The 16,711-nt window shown below is 43.1% G+C and overlaps 1 protein-coding gene and 1 non-coding gene across 2 annotated transcripts; both read left to right on the top strand.

The window, feature by feature from the left end:
- Window positions 1–790: 790 nt before the first annotated feature.
- On the top strand, window positions 791–16,507 carry LOC111966040 (elongation factor 1-gamma). Its single transcript, XM_023990486.3, is given in 13 exon segments — window positions 791–859; window positions 3,485–3,562; window positions 3,839–3,919; window positions 4,330–4,393; window positions 7,936–8,008; window positions 8,010–8,079; window positions 8,595–8,738; window positions 10,260–10,389; window positions 10,896–11,124; window positions 12,586–12,697; window positions 12,700–12,760; window positions 14,290–14,414; window positions 16,253–16,507. Coding segments are annotated over 13 exon segments (1,338 nt in total). The 5' UTR covers window positions 791–847; the 3' UTR covers window positions 16,412–16,507.
- On the top strand, window positions 4,133–4,205 carry LOC111966051 (small nucleolar RNA SNORD36). The gene has a single exon (XR_002877602.1). It is a non-coding gene; the product is annotated as a small nucleolar RNA SNORD36 (small nucleolar RNA).
- Window positions 16,508–16,711: the final 204 nt, after the last annotated feature.

Here is a 16,711-nt window from a genome sequence, read left to right as displayed (position 1 = left end):
TTAGCTACGTAATACTTACGTACCGCACTGAATTACAGCAGTATTTACCGGTATGTTAGCTAGTTAACGTTATCTAGGGGCGGCAGGTAGCCTAGTGGTTAGAGCGTTGGGCCAGTAACCGAAAGATTGCTAGATATAATCCCCGAGTCGAGCTGACAAGGAAAAAATATGTCGTTCTACTCCTGTTTTACCCACTGTTCTTTGGCCGTCATTGTAAACAAGAACTTGTTCTTTACTGACTTGCCTAGTTAAAAAAAGGTTAAATCATATATATATCGTTAGTTGGCTAATAATACGCCGAATTTGCCATATTAACTATATGCTAACACGAACTTGCCATTGTTAATTCTGTCTATCTACTCCGAATCAGAGAGAGATGTTCAGAGAGAACGTCTGATAACATGAAAACAGCTTGCTAGGGCGAGTAAAATGGTCTGAACTAACCTAGAGCGAAACGCTCGTAATTTACGAACTGGCATTCCAGATTGAATTTATGAACCCGATATCGTAAAATCTCTAGCAAGTAATTATGTTACGCTAACAAACTCGCAAGAGGTTGCATAGCAACAGGTTGCATAGCAACAGCATCAAATTCCGGTAGACAGGCGAAGCGCTAGTACAGTGTTCGCTTACAGTATACTCAAATTAACTAATAGTATGTAGTATATACTCAAGTATACCGTATAATAGTATGGGTATTAAAACACAGCTCATATTAAATTTTTTGGGCAAAATGCCATTTCTTTTCAGCATTTTCATTCAACGTTTGATTTCAGCGACGCGCCCCAACAGGCAGTAAATACGTCACTGGTGCGCGCCTTGTTTCTTCCTTTCTCTCGTCCTAAAGATGGCGGCAGGGGTGAGTAAGATGGAGAGATGCCTTGTCACTTAATTGTTATTTGCTTTTCAGCAACCATCTGTACAAAATCGCCCCCATCCGTCCACTTATCCATTACCCTTTAGTATATCTGACACATTTAGCCACTTTAAACTTCATTGCTATGTTTATTTTTTACCCCCTATAAAGTATTCCTTGACGATGCAGCATAATAGCATTTGCGATGGTAAAATGACGCCTCTTTCCGTACCTTGTGCCACGTTGGGTTCTTCAGAGTCCTTGACGAATAATGAATGAAATTACTTGCTGTCGATTTTGTATCCTGCGTGTCATGGCTTATTTACAGCTTTTATTTGCAAAGTATACAAATATTGCCACCTGGAGTCTCTGGGAAGCATACTTGTGGCTACTTAGCTAACTAGCAACGTACTTAATGGGAAGTAGGTGGTACTAGCTAACAGTAGGTATCAAACTAACTAGTTCGCTTGCTGTTTGGATAGGATTGTGGTCAACTTTAGGGGTAAGCCACTACCAATGCAGGATATTCATTATGATTGCCTAAGCATCTTTGTGATCCGCAAGTGATGTGCCCTAATGACTTGGCATAACTTTGACTTTAGCAAGCTCAGTAGCCAATGCAAGGAAGTGAGATTTAAAGGGGTGTAACCTCTGCCTGCATTGGGTGTAACAATGGGCATATCGGCCGATAAAGCTTACATATCCTGTACATTCCCAACACCAAGGGTCTAAGTGAGTTGCTTGTTGTATAGCTGTTGTGAGATATTAGGAATACATTTTTGGCACTGGAATTGAATTTAAAATATTTTAAGCTGTTTTACTGATATCCTTCTGATGTATTTTGGCTATGCATTATTCAAATGTTTTTACCAGCAATCAGCTTCTAGGCTAGCCCAAAGCCTGACAGATGGCGATATTCAGTCGTTTCATCTTACCGTCCAAAGTTAGTGTGTACAGCTGGCAATACAACCCTATCCCCCGTGGTTAGCACATAAAACATCCATTCAGTGACTAATATCTAAGAATGCAAGTCTCGGATCTGGCGTATTGCATTCAGCCAATCGGGCTGCAGCAGTCTGTTTACCACTGGCTAAAAGCAGGGCACAACATAAGGAAGTAGCATTAGCTTAAAAATCTTGGTAAACTATTAGCCTATTTCTTCACATTATAAGTGTAGCAATGAGCACAGGACAGTAGGCGATAAGTGCACATTTTCCAAAATGCAATCAATTTGCTGGAACACTCCATTCTCAAAATAGACCGCAAATGTGATGTCTTTTTAGTGGTTTATTATAAAGGTAAAACAATTTATGGTGAAAATTATCTTCCCCAAATTTGGTATTTGACTGCGGTCATGAGTCGTGACTGACCAGCCGATGACCGTAACAGCCCTAAGTAGGACTAGGCTTTTTATCTGTGGCTGGGGAAACTGTCCCATACTGTAGGGTGTCTACACACTGCCCCAAGTGGTTGAAAACAAGATTTCATTACATTACACTTCCTTGTGTTATAAAATACATTTTACCAAGACAAATATAATTATTTATGTTCTGAATCGTTTACAATCTTTCTCTAACACATCAACATTATATAAAAAAAAAAGTCGAATTTTGTAACCTAATACAATCATTAATAATCCCAGAGCGGCGCTGCTTTCTCACACGGTCTTGAGGATTTTACATGTTGTGGTTAACGTCTGCAAAGTTGTTTCCTCAGGTCGCTGAATTAACATGACACGAGCTGAATTCAATGTAAAAGGCTATGAAAATAAAAAAGCTTGCTGTACGCTCAGTTCTCCGTTGACATTTTACGGAGATAGGCTTGTTTTTGTGAGAAATCGAGATAGGCTTGTTTTTGTGAGAAATCGTTGAAAAAAGAACAGGAATTTGGCATTAATATGAAAGGCGTATGCCAAATTATTAAAATACTAAATGTTTTATTTATTTATTTGACTTTTATTTAACTTGGGGCGGCAGGTAGCCTAGTGGTTAGAGCGTTGGACTAGTAACCGAAAGGTTGAAAATTCAAATCCCCCAGCTGACAAGGTAAAAATCTGTCGTTCTGCCCCTGAACAATGCAGCTAACCCACTGTTCCTAGGCCGTCATTGAAAATAAGAATTTGTTCTTAACTGACTTGCCTAGTTAAATAAAGGTAAAATAAATAAACTATGCATGTCATGTCTATAAATCAATACCTATCACCTTGAATCCGGCGGATATAAAACAAAGATGAGTTCAAGGGTGAGCCTGTCAGTTAGCCTTCATTTTCTCACCGCATCCAGCCTAGCTGACGCCATGCTTTTTTCCAGATCATTTTTTACCAGATCATTTTTTCTCTGGCCTCAATTAAGTCACCCTAATTTTGGTCATCCTATAAGGGTAAAAACTCCCAATAAGTTTTGTTATATACACAATTAACATATTAATAACATAATTTGACACATTGGTCAAAAGGTGTTTTTGATTGAACACCCTGCGTAGCCTACTGTTAGAAACCACTAGTTATGTAGCTACTAGTGATTCTACTAGTTGTTCCTGCCTAAACCACCACCTGGATCTAGAAGCACTACTGTGTACAGGGTTTTCCTCCCCATTTTAATATAGTTGTGATGGTTCTCCCTTCTGTAGACTCTGTACACGTATCCAGAGAACTGGAGAGCCTTCAAGGCGCAGATTGCAGCCCAGTACAGCGGTGCACGCCTCAAGGTACTACAAGTTTAACCTGCCTTATCATATTTATTCTTATTGCCCTGTGATTTGTTTTTAAATGTTGTATTTATATTGTTTTTACTACGGCTGTAACGATGACAACGTAACTCTGTTTACACAAGCAGCCCAATTCTGATCATTTGCCACCAATTCGTAATTTGACCGATCAGCTCTATTGGCCATAACTGGGCAAAAGATAAGAATTGGGCTGCCTGAGTAAACGCAGYCTAATTTCTCTTGGGATGAATAAAGTATAATCTCGTCTCTCTTAAGGTGGCCAGCAGCGCCCCTGCCTTCACCTTCGGGCAGACGAACCGTACCCCCGCCTTCCTCAACAACTTCCCCTTGGGCAAGGTCAGTTTCTGTATCCATTTTGTAACGTGATCCATCTGAAATAGCACCCTATTCCCTACACCGTGCACTACTTTTGACCAGGGTCTTATATAGGGAATAGTGTGCCACTTGGGATACTAACACGGTTTACCTTGTACACATCCTTGAACTTGGATGACAAGATGTTGTACTGTCTGTGTTAGCAACACTATATTCCCCAAAATAGTTTGTATGATGCAATGATGTTTTGAATTTCTTCACCTGAAATAATCATGAAGTTTTATTGAGCTTTTTAACCCTGAGCATCAGACGTAAACATTTGCTATTGGTTGGTGTTTCCCGTCTAGGGAAAGGTGTTGAAAATGGACTGCCAACTAATCAAATAAATGACTGACTCTGTTTTCCTTTTTTAAACTGCTCCCCCTCGCCAGGTTCCAGCTTTTCAGGGCGATGACGGCTTCTGTCTTTCCGAGAGTAATGCCATTGCTCACTACCGTAAGTCTGCTTTTCACATCCCGTCTTTTTCTGCATCTGGAGTAAACAAATGGAACCCTGTCCTCTATATAGTGCACTACTGTTGACCAGGGGCCATAGGGTAGTGCACTACTGTTGACCAGGGGCCATAGGGTAGTGCACTACTGTTGACTAGGGGCCATAGGGTAGTGTACAAATGTTGACCCAGGGCCATAGGGTAGTGCACTACTGTTGACCAGGGGCCATAGGGTAGTGCACTACTGTTGACCAGGGGCCATAGGGCGGTGTTCACTCAAAAGTCAGGTCTGCTGGGCGCAAACTTGGAACGTTGTGAAAATTCTGTGCAACTTCTGGCGTGCGTTTACTGTGAACACTAAGGCTGTACCAGCTTTAAGTTAATGTGTAACCGATGTGAAATGGCTAGCTAGTTAGCGGTGGTGCGCGCTAATAGCCTTTCAAACGGTGACGTCACTCGCTTTGAGACCTTGGAAGTAGTGGTTCCCCTTGCTCTGCAAGGGCCGTGGCTTTTGTGGAGCGATGGGTAACGATGCTTCGTGGGTGACTGTTGTTGATATGTGCAGAGGGTTCCTGGTTCGCGGTCGGGGCGAGGGGAGGGGACGGACTAAAGTTATACTGTTACACACGCATCACATAACATTTTAACATGGAAATTGCTGTTCTATCATTCAGCCAACAGTAGCAGCCAATGTGTGGTCAATGTAGGCCTATATTCCATGAGACTTTTGAGGGGGAAATAACATGCAGGGCTTGACATTAACCTGATTATCCACTTGTCCTTCAGACAAGGGGGTGACAAAAAAATGTTGTGGTGGTTGATGCAAGAAACAAAATAAAATGCATTATTCCCATATAATTATTACAGAGAATCAGAATGTATGCTACTCTGCCTATTGGCTACTTGGCTTATTCAAGCCTGTCTCAAAATAAATCACTTCTACTTTGAGGCAAAAGAAAAAGCTCTTTACCTTACTCGCTTCTTACTCTTCTTGTAGGAAGCAACCACTCCCCCATTGCTGACTACAAATTATCTATAACTGGGCTAATAATTCAAAGTACTAAAGGATATGAACAAAATGTGCATGTGGCTACATGCAGCTCTTCCTTTGATCTCAAAACAAGCGCATCTACTCACAACTGCTCATGCTGTGAACACAGTCCAGTTCTAAGTAAATGACACAGATCCATATATGGCAGTGGTCTATTTGCATATAGGCCTACTGCAGCTCTGATTGGTTTTGGCGCACCGGTCTGTAGAGTACGAGCTTAGTCGCTCTATAGAATCCGATTCGTTATGCCTACAACCAAATCTCTTGCATAATTAGCTTTGCGTACTAAGTCTTGCATAGTTTTGTTTTGGTATGTTGGATTGAAAGTGACTAATATTGCGTTGATTCGATCACAATTCCCACAGTAAAGGGAAACGTTGATAGTGTTAACTAATAGGGGAAAACTCTAGAAAAGGGAGTGAAGTTCAATCTCGTGCTTCTCTGTGGGGGGGGGGGGGTGCAGATATTTCTTCTGAACGCTCATCTTAGAGGGAACATTGTCCATACGGTAGTTACAATGACGGCCTACCGGGGAACAGTGGGTTAAGTGTCTTGTTCAGGGGCAGAATAACAGATTTTTACCTTGTCAGCTCTGGGATTTGAACTGGCCCAACACTCTAACAACTAGGCTACCTGCAGACGGGTGGCCAGTTACCCTCGTCCTCCTCGATAGCTGCCCTCGTGCAGTGTTCGGTTTCCAACTGCCCCAGTTCATCACCTGAATGCTACTAATCAGCTGTCAATCATAAACTTGATTGGCTGCATCGGGTGTTTGTCTGGGGATGCAACCTTGCGTCTTCAGCCCAATGTGGCAGGGCTGAAAGGCAGTGGAAATGTTTTGGGGGGATTCAGTCCATTTGTATTGTAAAGAGGGACTTTCCAATTAATTGCAATTCATCTGATCACTCTTCATAACATTCTGGAGTATTTGCAAATTGCCATCATACAAACTGAGGCAGCAGACTTTGTGAAAATGTATATTTGTGTCATTCTCAACTTTTGGCCACGACTGTACATTGTAGAGTCATCAGCATACATTACCACCCTCCCTGACAGTGGGGATTTCATTCTAGAGGAACAGTTTCTGGGAAGTGTATCCTGTGTGGTCTTCAATACATCCACATCCTTCTGTGTGAACTGAAGGCTTGTTTTATATGTCTTGTACATCTTTAGTTAAGTCGTCCAGCCGTTTGTTRGTCGRCTCCACGATCAAAGTTATTTTCCTGCTGAAGTATCATTTCCTTATAGAAAACTTWCTGCTTCTCCAAGAGTTCACGTACCTTCCCAGCAGAGATGTAATCCTCGTCTTTTTTCCAAAGGCGTGATAGTAAAGATAGTAGGACGAGCCCTCTATTCACTCCGTGAAATGAGAGACGCCAGCGGTGGTCCTAAAACCAAGACAAATTGAAATCGGTGGTCCTAGCCACAAGGGCTAACTGCTTAGCGTGCTTGGTAGCCAGTTTAGCGTGCTTGGTAGCCAGTTTAGCGTGCTTGGTAGCCAGCTTAGCGTGCTTGGTAGCCAGCTTAGCGTGCTTGGTAGCCAGCTTAGCGTGCTTGGTATCCAGTTTAGCGTGCTTGGTATCCAGCAATAGTAGCCCAGGTTGCCTAGCTTGATTGCTAGCAGCTAGGCTAGCTGCTTTACCAATGTATTACCACCTTGTTAGAGCTAGGATCCCTGGACATATATTGGCGGTCCCAGCGTTAACGCTAACTGCGTCCCAGGATCCAGATATGAATAGGGAAACTACTGTAACCTTTTTATTAGCTAACTAGGTAGTTTATTGTTAAAGTAAAAAATAAACCCAGTTTCTAGTCTTGTACTGCGCGAGATGGCGGTGTTAAAATCTTATGCTTAAACGTTGGTAAATGCTGAAATCATTGAAGGGGGTGGGGTGGGGTGGGACTACTACGGTTAGCAAACAGTTAACATAACACTAATATTTTTCCTTATCAATGGCAACTGTTTAGATGGTTCACAGGCTCTTGACTCAAGTTAGTAGTTCAGTCCTTTAGGATTGGAGACTCCATTTCCCCTGGTACAGCACCACAGTGTTTTATAAGGAGTAAACACCAGTGACTCAGTGGGAAAGCCATACTGGTAGAGTATTTGCTCTGATCCTTGATACAAGTCATGACTGGACTGTGTTTTTTAAGGCCAATGGGCTGGGATGTCCACCAAAATCGCCATATCCACTTTTTTTTTTTTTTTGTTAACATGGGATTGGGAAAATACAGATCACGCAGCATTTTGCTTGGATTCACTGCCCCTTTGGGACGGCATTACCTGTTACGATCTGAGCCCACGTTCTCATCGTATGTACCGTCTTCTCATCGTATGTACTGTCTTCTCGTCGTAYGYACYGTCTTMTCGTCGTACGCACCGTCTTCTCGTCGTACGCACCGTCTCCTCGTCGTACACACCGTCTCCTCGTCGTACACACCGTCTTCTCGTCGTACGTACCGTCTTCTCATCGTATGTACCGTCTTCTCCTCCAGTGAGCAATGAGGCCCTGCGTGGCAGCAGTCCCCAGGCCCAGTCCCAGGTGCTTCAGTGGGTGAGCTTTGCCGATGCAAATCATCCCTCCAGCTTCTGCGTGGGTCTTCCCCACCTTGGGAATCATGCAGTTCAACAACAGGTATGTACTGTTACCATTGTATTCTGATGCTCTTTATTGAAATTACACTGTAGATGAACAGATGTCACAACCATGGTGGGAAATTAACCTTTTAATCTACCAGCCACACATGATGTGTTTATCAGCAAATTATTATTACATTTTTCGTATTGGGACCTCAAACCATCCCAATTTGGTTTTAACGTTCACACCCATAGTCTGTGTTGCTGTTAACATTCTCTAGGTGTTGTGAGAGATACATTAAGTCACATGCTATAGCAAACATCTGAGATGTGCCGCATGGTGGTGGAGGCAATGGGCAACGTACCTTCACACTGGTAGTATAACATGACATAGAAATTCGGTTAGGTGACTAATGCTAAATGAGGTGTCTTAGGAGCCAACTTATCTGTTCTGGTTTACGGTCACTCTGCTCAATTTGGTGCCATGTCTCTCACCCTGTAGCCTCTAGTCATGCACAATCTAATGTATCCATTGTAAATGTTAATGCATTGCGTCCCCCCCCTCCTCCTCCTCCAGGCAACAGAGCAGGCCAAGGAGGAGGTAAAGAAGGTTCTGTCTGTCCTCAACCATCACCTCAGCACCAGGACCTTCCTGGTTGGAGAGAGAGTCAGCCTGGCTGATATCAGCGTGGCCTGCAGCATGATCTGGCTCTTTAAACAGTTTGACATTCTGTTATGACCACACATACCCTCGGGGCTTCATGTCCTCTGACTTAGTCCAGGTGGGTGTTTCCTCCGTCCGTTCCTCAAAAAGTACCTCTTGAACTGCACACATTTTTTTTGTTGCTTCAGTTAACGAATCAATGGCTTGTTGAATCAGGGAACTTTTATATTTAAACATAGGCTGTGTCTCCAAATTGCTCCCTATTAAGTGCACTTTATATAGGGATGTGTTCCGTTAGGATTTACCAGAGACAGGGTAACCTAGTGTTGGGTTAAAACACACTAGTGTTCCATTCAGGATGGTTTACCAGAGACAGTAACCCTAGTGATGGACTAAACACACTAGTGTTCCATTCAGAATGGTTTACCAGAGACAGTAACCATGTGATGGACTAAAACACACTAGTGTTCCATTCAGGATGGTTTACCAGAGACAGTAACCATAGTGATGGACTAAAACACACTAGTGTTCCATTCAGGATGGTTTACCAGAGACAGTAACCCTAGTGATGGACTAAACACACTAGTGTTCCATTCAGGATGGTTTACCAGAGACAGTACCATAGTGAGGTTAAAACACACTAGTGTTCCATTCAGAATGGTTTACCAGAGACAGTAACCATAGTGATGGACTAAAACACACTAGTGTTCCATTCAGGATGGTTTACCAGAGACAGTAACCATAGTGATGGACTAAACACACCAGTGTTCCATTCAGGATGGTTTACCAGAGACAGTAACCCTAGTGATGGACTAAACACACAGTGTTCCATTCAGGATGGTTTACCAGAGACAGTAACCCTAGTGATGGACTAAAACACACCAGTGTTCCATTCAGGATGGTTTACCAGAGACAGTAACCATAGTGATGGACTAAAACACACTAGTGTTCCATTCAGGATGGTTACCAGAGACAGTAACCATAGTGATGGCTAAAACACACTAGTGTTCCATTCAGGATGGTTTACCAGAGACAGTAACCATAGTGATGGACTAAAACACACTAGTGTTCCATCAGGATGGTTTACCAGAGACAGTAACCATAGTGATGGACTAAAAACACACCAGTGTTCCATTCAGGATGGTTTACCAGAGACAGTAACCATAGTGATGGACTAAAACACACCCAGGTTCCATTCAGGATGGTTTACCAGAGACAGTAACCATAGTGATGGACTAAAACACACCAGTGTTCCATTCAGGATGGTTTACCAGAGACAGTAACCCTAGTGATGGGTTAAAACACACTTTCAATGGAGATTGAAAAAAACATGGAAGGGTTTTGAATCCAGGACTAGGCTTAATCTGGGTCCGGGAAACTGGCCGATGTGGCTTTGATGTCTTATGACTTAGCCTAGGGTTAGTATTTCTCGAGGCAGAACCCTTTATGACTGCACATATCACATCTGGCTACAAACTTGACCAATGTATGGGAAACATTGGCCTAAATGCTACATCTTTTGTTTAGAGTAGTGGAGCTGTCCACGTGGCTTTAAATGTCCCTGTCCTCCTCCTGTAGGTCCTTGAGCCTTCCTTCCGCCAACCTTTCCCCAACGTGACCCGCTGGTTCCAGACCTGCGTCAACCAGCCCCAGTTCAAGACTGTGCTCGGAGAGGTCAAGCTCTGCGGCAAGATGGCTCAGTTTGATCGTAAGGACCAACTGTAAAAGAAAGGATTCTTCCACATATTGTTCTAGTTCCATGATATAACAAAATTTTCTATGAAGAATTGTGTTGTATTTTCTGCACATTTTACACATTTTGATAGATTTCTAAATTAGAAGTAATTGGGGAGTTTGTTTTCATGGAGAAGATTGAAAAGTTTATATGAAGTAATTTGTCACCCACCCAAGACCGTACTATCATGACAGAGGCATCCCCCTCGTTGTGAAATCTAATCCTTGGGAGAATAACGCAGGACTTTGGCACAGGTTAAAGTAGACCCAATCTACAATAATCTGACTAGAAGACCTGGGACAATAGTTGATATATGCAGGTACGCCCCTCTTCAAGGACCGATGTATGCTAATATTGTGATCAAATGGTAATAAGGTTTGTTTTGATGTTAAAAGATGCAAACACAAGGAAACACTCGGTGTAGTACACTACACTGGATTTGTTATTGAATGTCTTTATTGAATGTCTTTATACTCCAGCCAAGAAGTTCTCTGATATGCAGCCCAAGAAGGACACCCCTCCCAAGAAGGACACCCCTCCCAAGAAAGAGAAAGCTGGAAAGGAGGCAGGCAAACCTCAGGAGAAGAAGGATAAGAAGAAGAAGGAAGAGAAGGAAGCTGCCCCCGCTGAGGAGGAAATGGACGAGTGTGAAGCAGCTCTGGCTTCAGAACCCAAAACAAAGGACCCCTTCGCTCACCTACCAAAGAGGTACATGATATGTCCACATATATCAGACCTGAGGGTTATACTAATGATCTGGATCAATGAGTTAGCCTGCTAACTTGCCTAAATATTGTGATAACTTTTTTTTTTATATATATATATATATATATATATATATATATATATATATATAAAGATAATAAGCTTGTCATGGTGTAATTGACTCAACAATTTAAAACACTTGGGATATTTTTGTATTCTTGTGTATTTGTATTATGTTGTATTTATAAATAGTATAGATGCAGGGCTCCCTCATAAAATAGATGAGACTCCCTGCCCTATTTTGGGTTGTTTATCAAAGTTAGCTGGCTAACTCATTGATCCAAAGAGGGTATATTATAAAKCTGGATCAATGAGTTAGCCAGCTAACTTTGATTAGCAACCAGGAATAACTATAGATTTTCTGGTTCATTTAAAAAAGCTTAACTTTAACCTTTCAAACACCTTTGAGGACTGGAGGCTGTTCCAGAAGGCTGGATCAGTGAGTTGGCCAGCTGTCCAAAGTTTCTTGAAATAACTGAATCGTTTTTTGAGGAATATACTTACAATTGTCATGGCGTAATTATCTTCTACAAATGTAGCTTATTTCTTTTTTAAAGGACCAATGCTGCTGTTTTTCATCTCGATATCAAATCATTTCTGGGTAACAATTAAGTACCTTACTGTGATTTGTTTTAAATTGAAAGGGCCTAAAATGAACAAAACTAGCTTCGTAGCAAAGAGCAATTTCTCAAGCAAGGACTGTTTGAGTGGGTGGCAGACGAGATGTTATTGGCAGAGAGTTTTGCAGCTCTCTTATTGGTCTATTATCTAATTGAATGCTTGGTGATGTCACCAGGCAGGCCGAAATTCCATCCCACCAAAACAGGCTGACATCAGGTGTTTTCTGTGTGGTTTTTCAACCAGTTCCTACACTAAAAGGGCATTAACATTTTTAAAACGTCACTATTATTCCAACCTTCGTGTGGAACTGCAGTGTTTGTGTATATATAAAACGCAGGAAAGTCACGCTTTTGACAACTAAAATCCCCTTTAATCAACCAAAAAATCCTAAATTACATGTGGCTATAAAAGTTAGTTGAATAATAATCCTGCTTTCTGGAATATTCTCCTGACAGACTCCTCTCTGTGGGCTCTAGTCATTGGAAATGCCTCATAGCTTTACCCTCAAATCTACTGCCATTAGCCCTGTGGGATATTACTAATAATATTTTAAACAGTTTTTCGCTTTGTCATTATGGGGTGTGTGTGTGGATGGATGAGGAAAAACATTCATTGAATTAATACATTTTAGAGTACGGCTGTAAAGTAACAATGTGGGAAAAGTTGAGGGGTCTGAATACTTTCCGAATGCACTGTATATATATTAACCTCTGAGTTATTAGGTGACTAGGAGTGTACAATCCCTCCCCCTGTTCTCCTGATTCCTCTCTCCTCTTCCTGCAGTGCGTTTGTCATGGACGAGTTCAAGAGGAAGTACTCTAACGAGGACACGCTGACTGTAGCCGTGCCCCACTTCTGGGAACACTTTGACAAGGAGGGCTACTCCATCTGGTACGTGTCGAGTAGAAATTTCGCCGAGAGCGTCCAACCTGATCATGGAGCTGCAACCTCTCCATGGGTGGTATACCTCCACACACGTCCATAGGCACGGAGCCCCACGAGTCCTCGTCCTAGCTCTACACCCCAGCAGCACCCATAGTAGGCTCGACAACCCACAGCCATCATTAGGCTCGCACCCACAGCCATCCATAGGCTCGACCCCACAGCCATCCATAGGCTCGACCACCACAGCCCCCAGGTAGGCCTCACCCACTCAGCCTCATAGCTCGGACATCCACAGGCCTATCCCATAGGCTCGACCCACAGCCATCTATAGGCTCTACACCCACGCCACCATAGGTTCTTAGCACTTACCATTAGCCGACACCAACACTTCATGACCAAGCCATCACCCTTTACAGATCGATCCACAGCCATCCAGGTCTCCCCAGCATAACTACGGCCTCTACACCACGCCATTCATACGCACAAGCCATCCATAGGCCTCTACAGCCACGCCATCTATAGGCTCTATCATGCACACAGCATTCATAACCGACAGCCCATCATAGGCTCTACCACCCGAACCATGTCTACAAGCATCCATAGGCTCTACAGCCCAGAGGCCCACGCATAGGCTCTACACCAACTAGCCACTCCATAGCTTACACCTCACACCATCCATAGCTGCTACACCACAGCCATTACATGAGCTGCTACAGCACCATCGCACAGCCACACCACAGTGCCATCCATAGGTCTACATCTACACGCTCAACGTGGTAACCAATCCATAGCTCCTACACCCACAGCCATCATAGGCCTTACACCAAGCCATTCATACAGCAGCCATCTTATAGGCTCTCATCGCCTACAGCCATCCATAGGCTCACTCCAAGACCTCGCCATAGGCCTCTACACCCACAGCCATTCATGACACCAGCATCTATAGGCCTATACACCACAGCCACCCAGGAGCTCTACACCCACAAGCCATCTATAACTCTACACCCACAGCCATTCATACCAATGCCAGTCTATAGGCTCTACAGACCCACAGACCTTCATAGGCTCTACACCACAGCCACCCTAGGCTCTCACCCACAGCCATCCATAGGCTCTAAACCCACAGACCATCCATGGTTTAGGTCAAAGTTACATAGGGCGACTTCGATAGAAAAGGTTTGTTCATGTTAATCTCACTTTTCACCCGCATTGCAGCTGTGTATTTTCGTCAAGGATTTCACATGTAGCAATCATTGTCAAAAACGGAAGTTGGAGTCTGGGGGGGAATGTCTGGCGGGGGTACTGGGAATGTCTGGGGGTACTGGGAATGTCTGGGGGGGGTACTGGGAATGTCTGGGGGGGTACTGGGAATGTCTGGGGGGGGTACTGGGAATGTCTGGGGGGGTACTGGAAATGTCTGGGGGGTACTGGGAATGTCTGGCGGGGTACTGGGAATGTCTGGGGGGGTACTGGGAATGTACTGGGGGGGGGGTACTGGGAATGTCTGGGGGGGGTAACTGGGAATGTCTGGGGGGGGTACTGGGAATGTCTGGGGGGGTACTGGAATGGTCTGGGGGGTACTGAGAGCTGTTCATCTTTCAGGAATGTTCCAGCGACTTGACAAACTCCGCAAGAACGGCTTTGCCAGCGTGATCCTGTTCGGCGGGAACAACGACAGTAGCATTTCTGGAATCTGGATCTTCAGAGGACAGGACTTAGCTTTCACTGTGAGTTTCTGATTCCCCTTGGGCTGTTTGGGGTGGAAGGTCATTTTAGTAGACAATTCTTGTCCATTATTCCCCTGTGGAATAATAAAGTTGACTGAACAGTCTTGGGGATACACTGGGGACTTGTTTCCTAGACATATATTAAGTGTAGACCAGGATTAAAGCTCGACAACAGCCAGTGAAATTGCAGGGCGCCAAATTCAAAAACACAGAAATACAATAATTAAAATTCCTCAAACATACAAGTATTTTACACCATTTTAAAGATTAACTTCTTGTAAATCCAGCCACAGTGTCCGATTTCAAATAGGCTTTACGTCGAAAGCACACCAAACGATAATGTTAGGTAAGCACCTAGTCACAGAAAACCATACAGCCATTTTCCAGCCAAGGAGAGCCCTCACAAGTCAGAAATAGCGATTAAATTAATCACTAACCTTTGATCTTCATCAGATGGCACTCAAAGGACTTCATGTTACACAATAAATGTGTGTTTTGTTCGATAAAGTTAATCTTTATGTCCAAAAACCTCATTTGAAATTGGTGTGTTATGGTCAGAAATGCATTGTCTCAAACAAACATCCKGCGAAAGTGCAGAGATCCACATCACAGAAATACTCATAATAAACATTGATAAAAGATACAAGTGTTATGCATGGAAATAGATCAACTTCTCCTTAATGCAACCGCTGTGTCAGATTTCAAAAAGGCTTTACGGTGAAAGCACACCGTGCGATTATGTTAGGTCAGCACCTAGCCACAGAAAAACATACAGCCATTTTCCAAAGAAGGAGATAGCATTATAAATATTCACTTACCTTTGATCTTCATCAGAATGCACTCCCAGGAATCCCAGTTCCACAATAAATGTTTGTTTTGTTCGATAAAGTCCATAATTTATGTCCAAATACCTCCTTTTTTTGCGTTTAGTTCACAAATCCAAACTCAAGAGGCGTGGTCAATTCCAGGCGAAAGTTCAGATGAGAAGTCCAAAAAGTTATATTACAGTTCGTAGAAACATGTCAAACGATGTATAGAATCAATCTTTAGGATGTTTTTATCATAAATCYTCAATAATGTTTCAACCGGACAATTCCTTTGTCTTTAGAAATGCAATGGAACGCAGCTCACTCTCACGGGCGCGCGAGACTGAGCTCATGGCAWTCTGCCAGACACCTGGTTGAAACAGCTCTCATTCCCTCATCCTTCACAGTAGAAGCCTCAAACAAGRTTCTAAAGASTGTTGACGTCTAGTGGAAGCCTTAGGAAGTGCAATATGACCCCATAGACACTGTATATTCGATAGGCAATGACTTGAAAAACTACAAACCTCAGATTTCCCACTTCCTGGTTTGATTTTTTTCTCAGGTTTTTGCCTTCCATATGAGTTTTGTTATACTCGGTCATCATTCAAACAGTTTTAGAAACATCAGAGTTTTCTATCCAAATCTACTAATTATATGCATATTCTAGCTTTTGGGCCTGAGTAGCAGGCAGTTTACTCTGGGCACCTTATTATACAAGCTACTCAATACTGCCCCCCCAGTCCCAAAGAAGTTAAACGTTTAAATGTTCCCTTGACCAAGCTTTTTAGTCCTGGATTGAAGTTGATCTGTGTCAGAGAGAACTGGGAGGTCTACTGCAGTTCTGAATTGAAAACGTGCTCTTGGAGAACCATGTGCTACAACTGTATACATTTGAGTGACTTGGTTGATCTTGTTAGTCTCACCAAGCATTTATAAACCCTACAGGTTCATTCTGCTGTCCCAATGTTGGGAATTCAATGATTTGTATGATTGCTTTTAGTTGACCACCTATCATTTCTCCCTCCTGTGTAGCTGTCTGATGACTGGCAGATTGATTACGAGTCTTACGCCTGGCGCAAACTGGACCCCGACAGCGGCGAAACCAAGACCATGGTCAAGGAGTACTTTGCTTGGGAGGGTGAATTCAAACACGTGGGAAAACCCTTTAACCAGGGCAAATGCTTCAAGTGAGCRGCGTGGAGGATGATGGCACCATGACCCCTATACATCAACACCTTAACCTAAAGCCATTCAACCACCTTAAACTGCACTTGGACCTTCTCTAACTGATCTTCAGTAGGAGTGGATTGTGTCTCGATGGTCCCAACAGAAGCGGTTGTTTTGAGTTGACAAATAAACATGTTTTCCACAATGCCATTTTCTGGATTTGTTTTTTGGTGATGGAATTCCCCCCCCCCAAAAAAAGTAATGGTACATGACTTGTTTTACTTTAGTCCATTTTTGTTTTGTGGCCTTGTTGTATCCCATCAC

Source organism: Salvelinus sp. IW2-2015, linkage group LG6.2 (genome assembly GCF_002910315.2).
Source record: "Salvelinus sp. IW2-2015 linkage group LG6.2, ASM291031v2, whole genome shotgun sequence".
Lineage (NCBI taxonomy): Eukaryota > Metazoa > Chordata > Actinopteri > Salmoniformes > Salmonidae > Salvelinus > Salvelinus sp. IW2-2015.
Note: the sequence above shows the minus strand (reverse complement) of the source record. Positions and strands in the feature narration are given on the sequence as shown.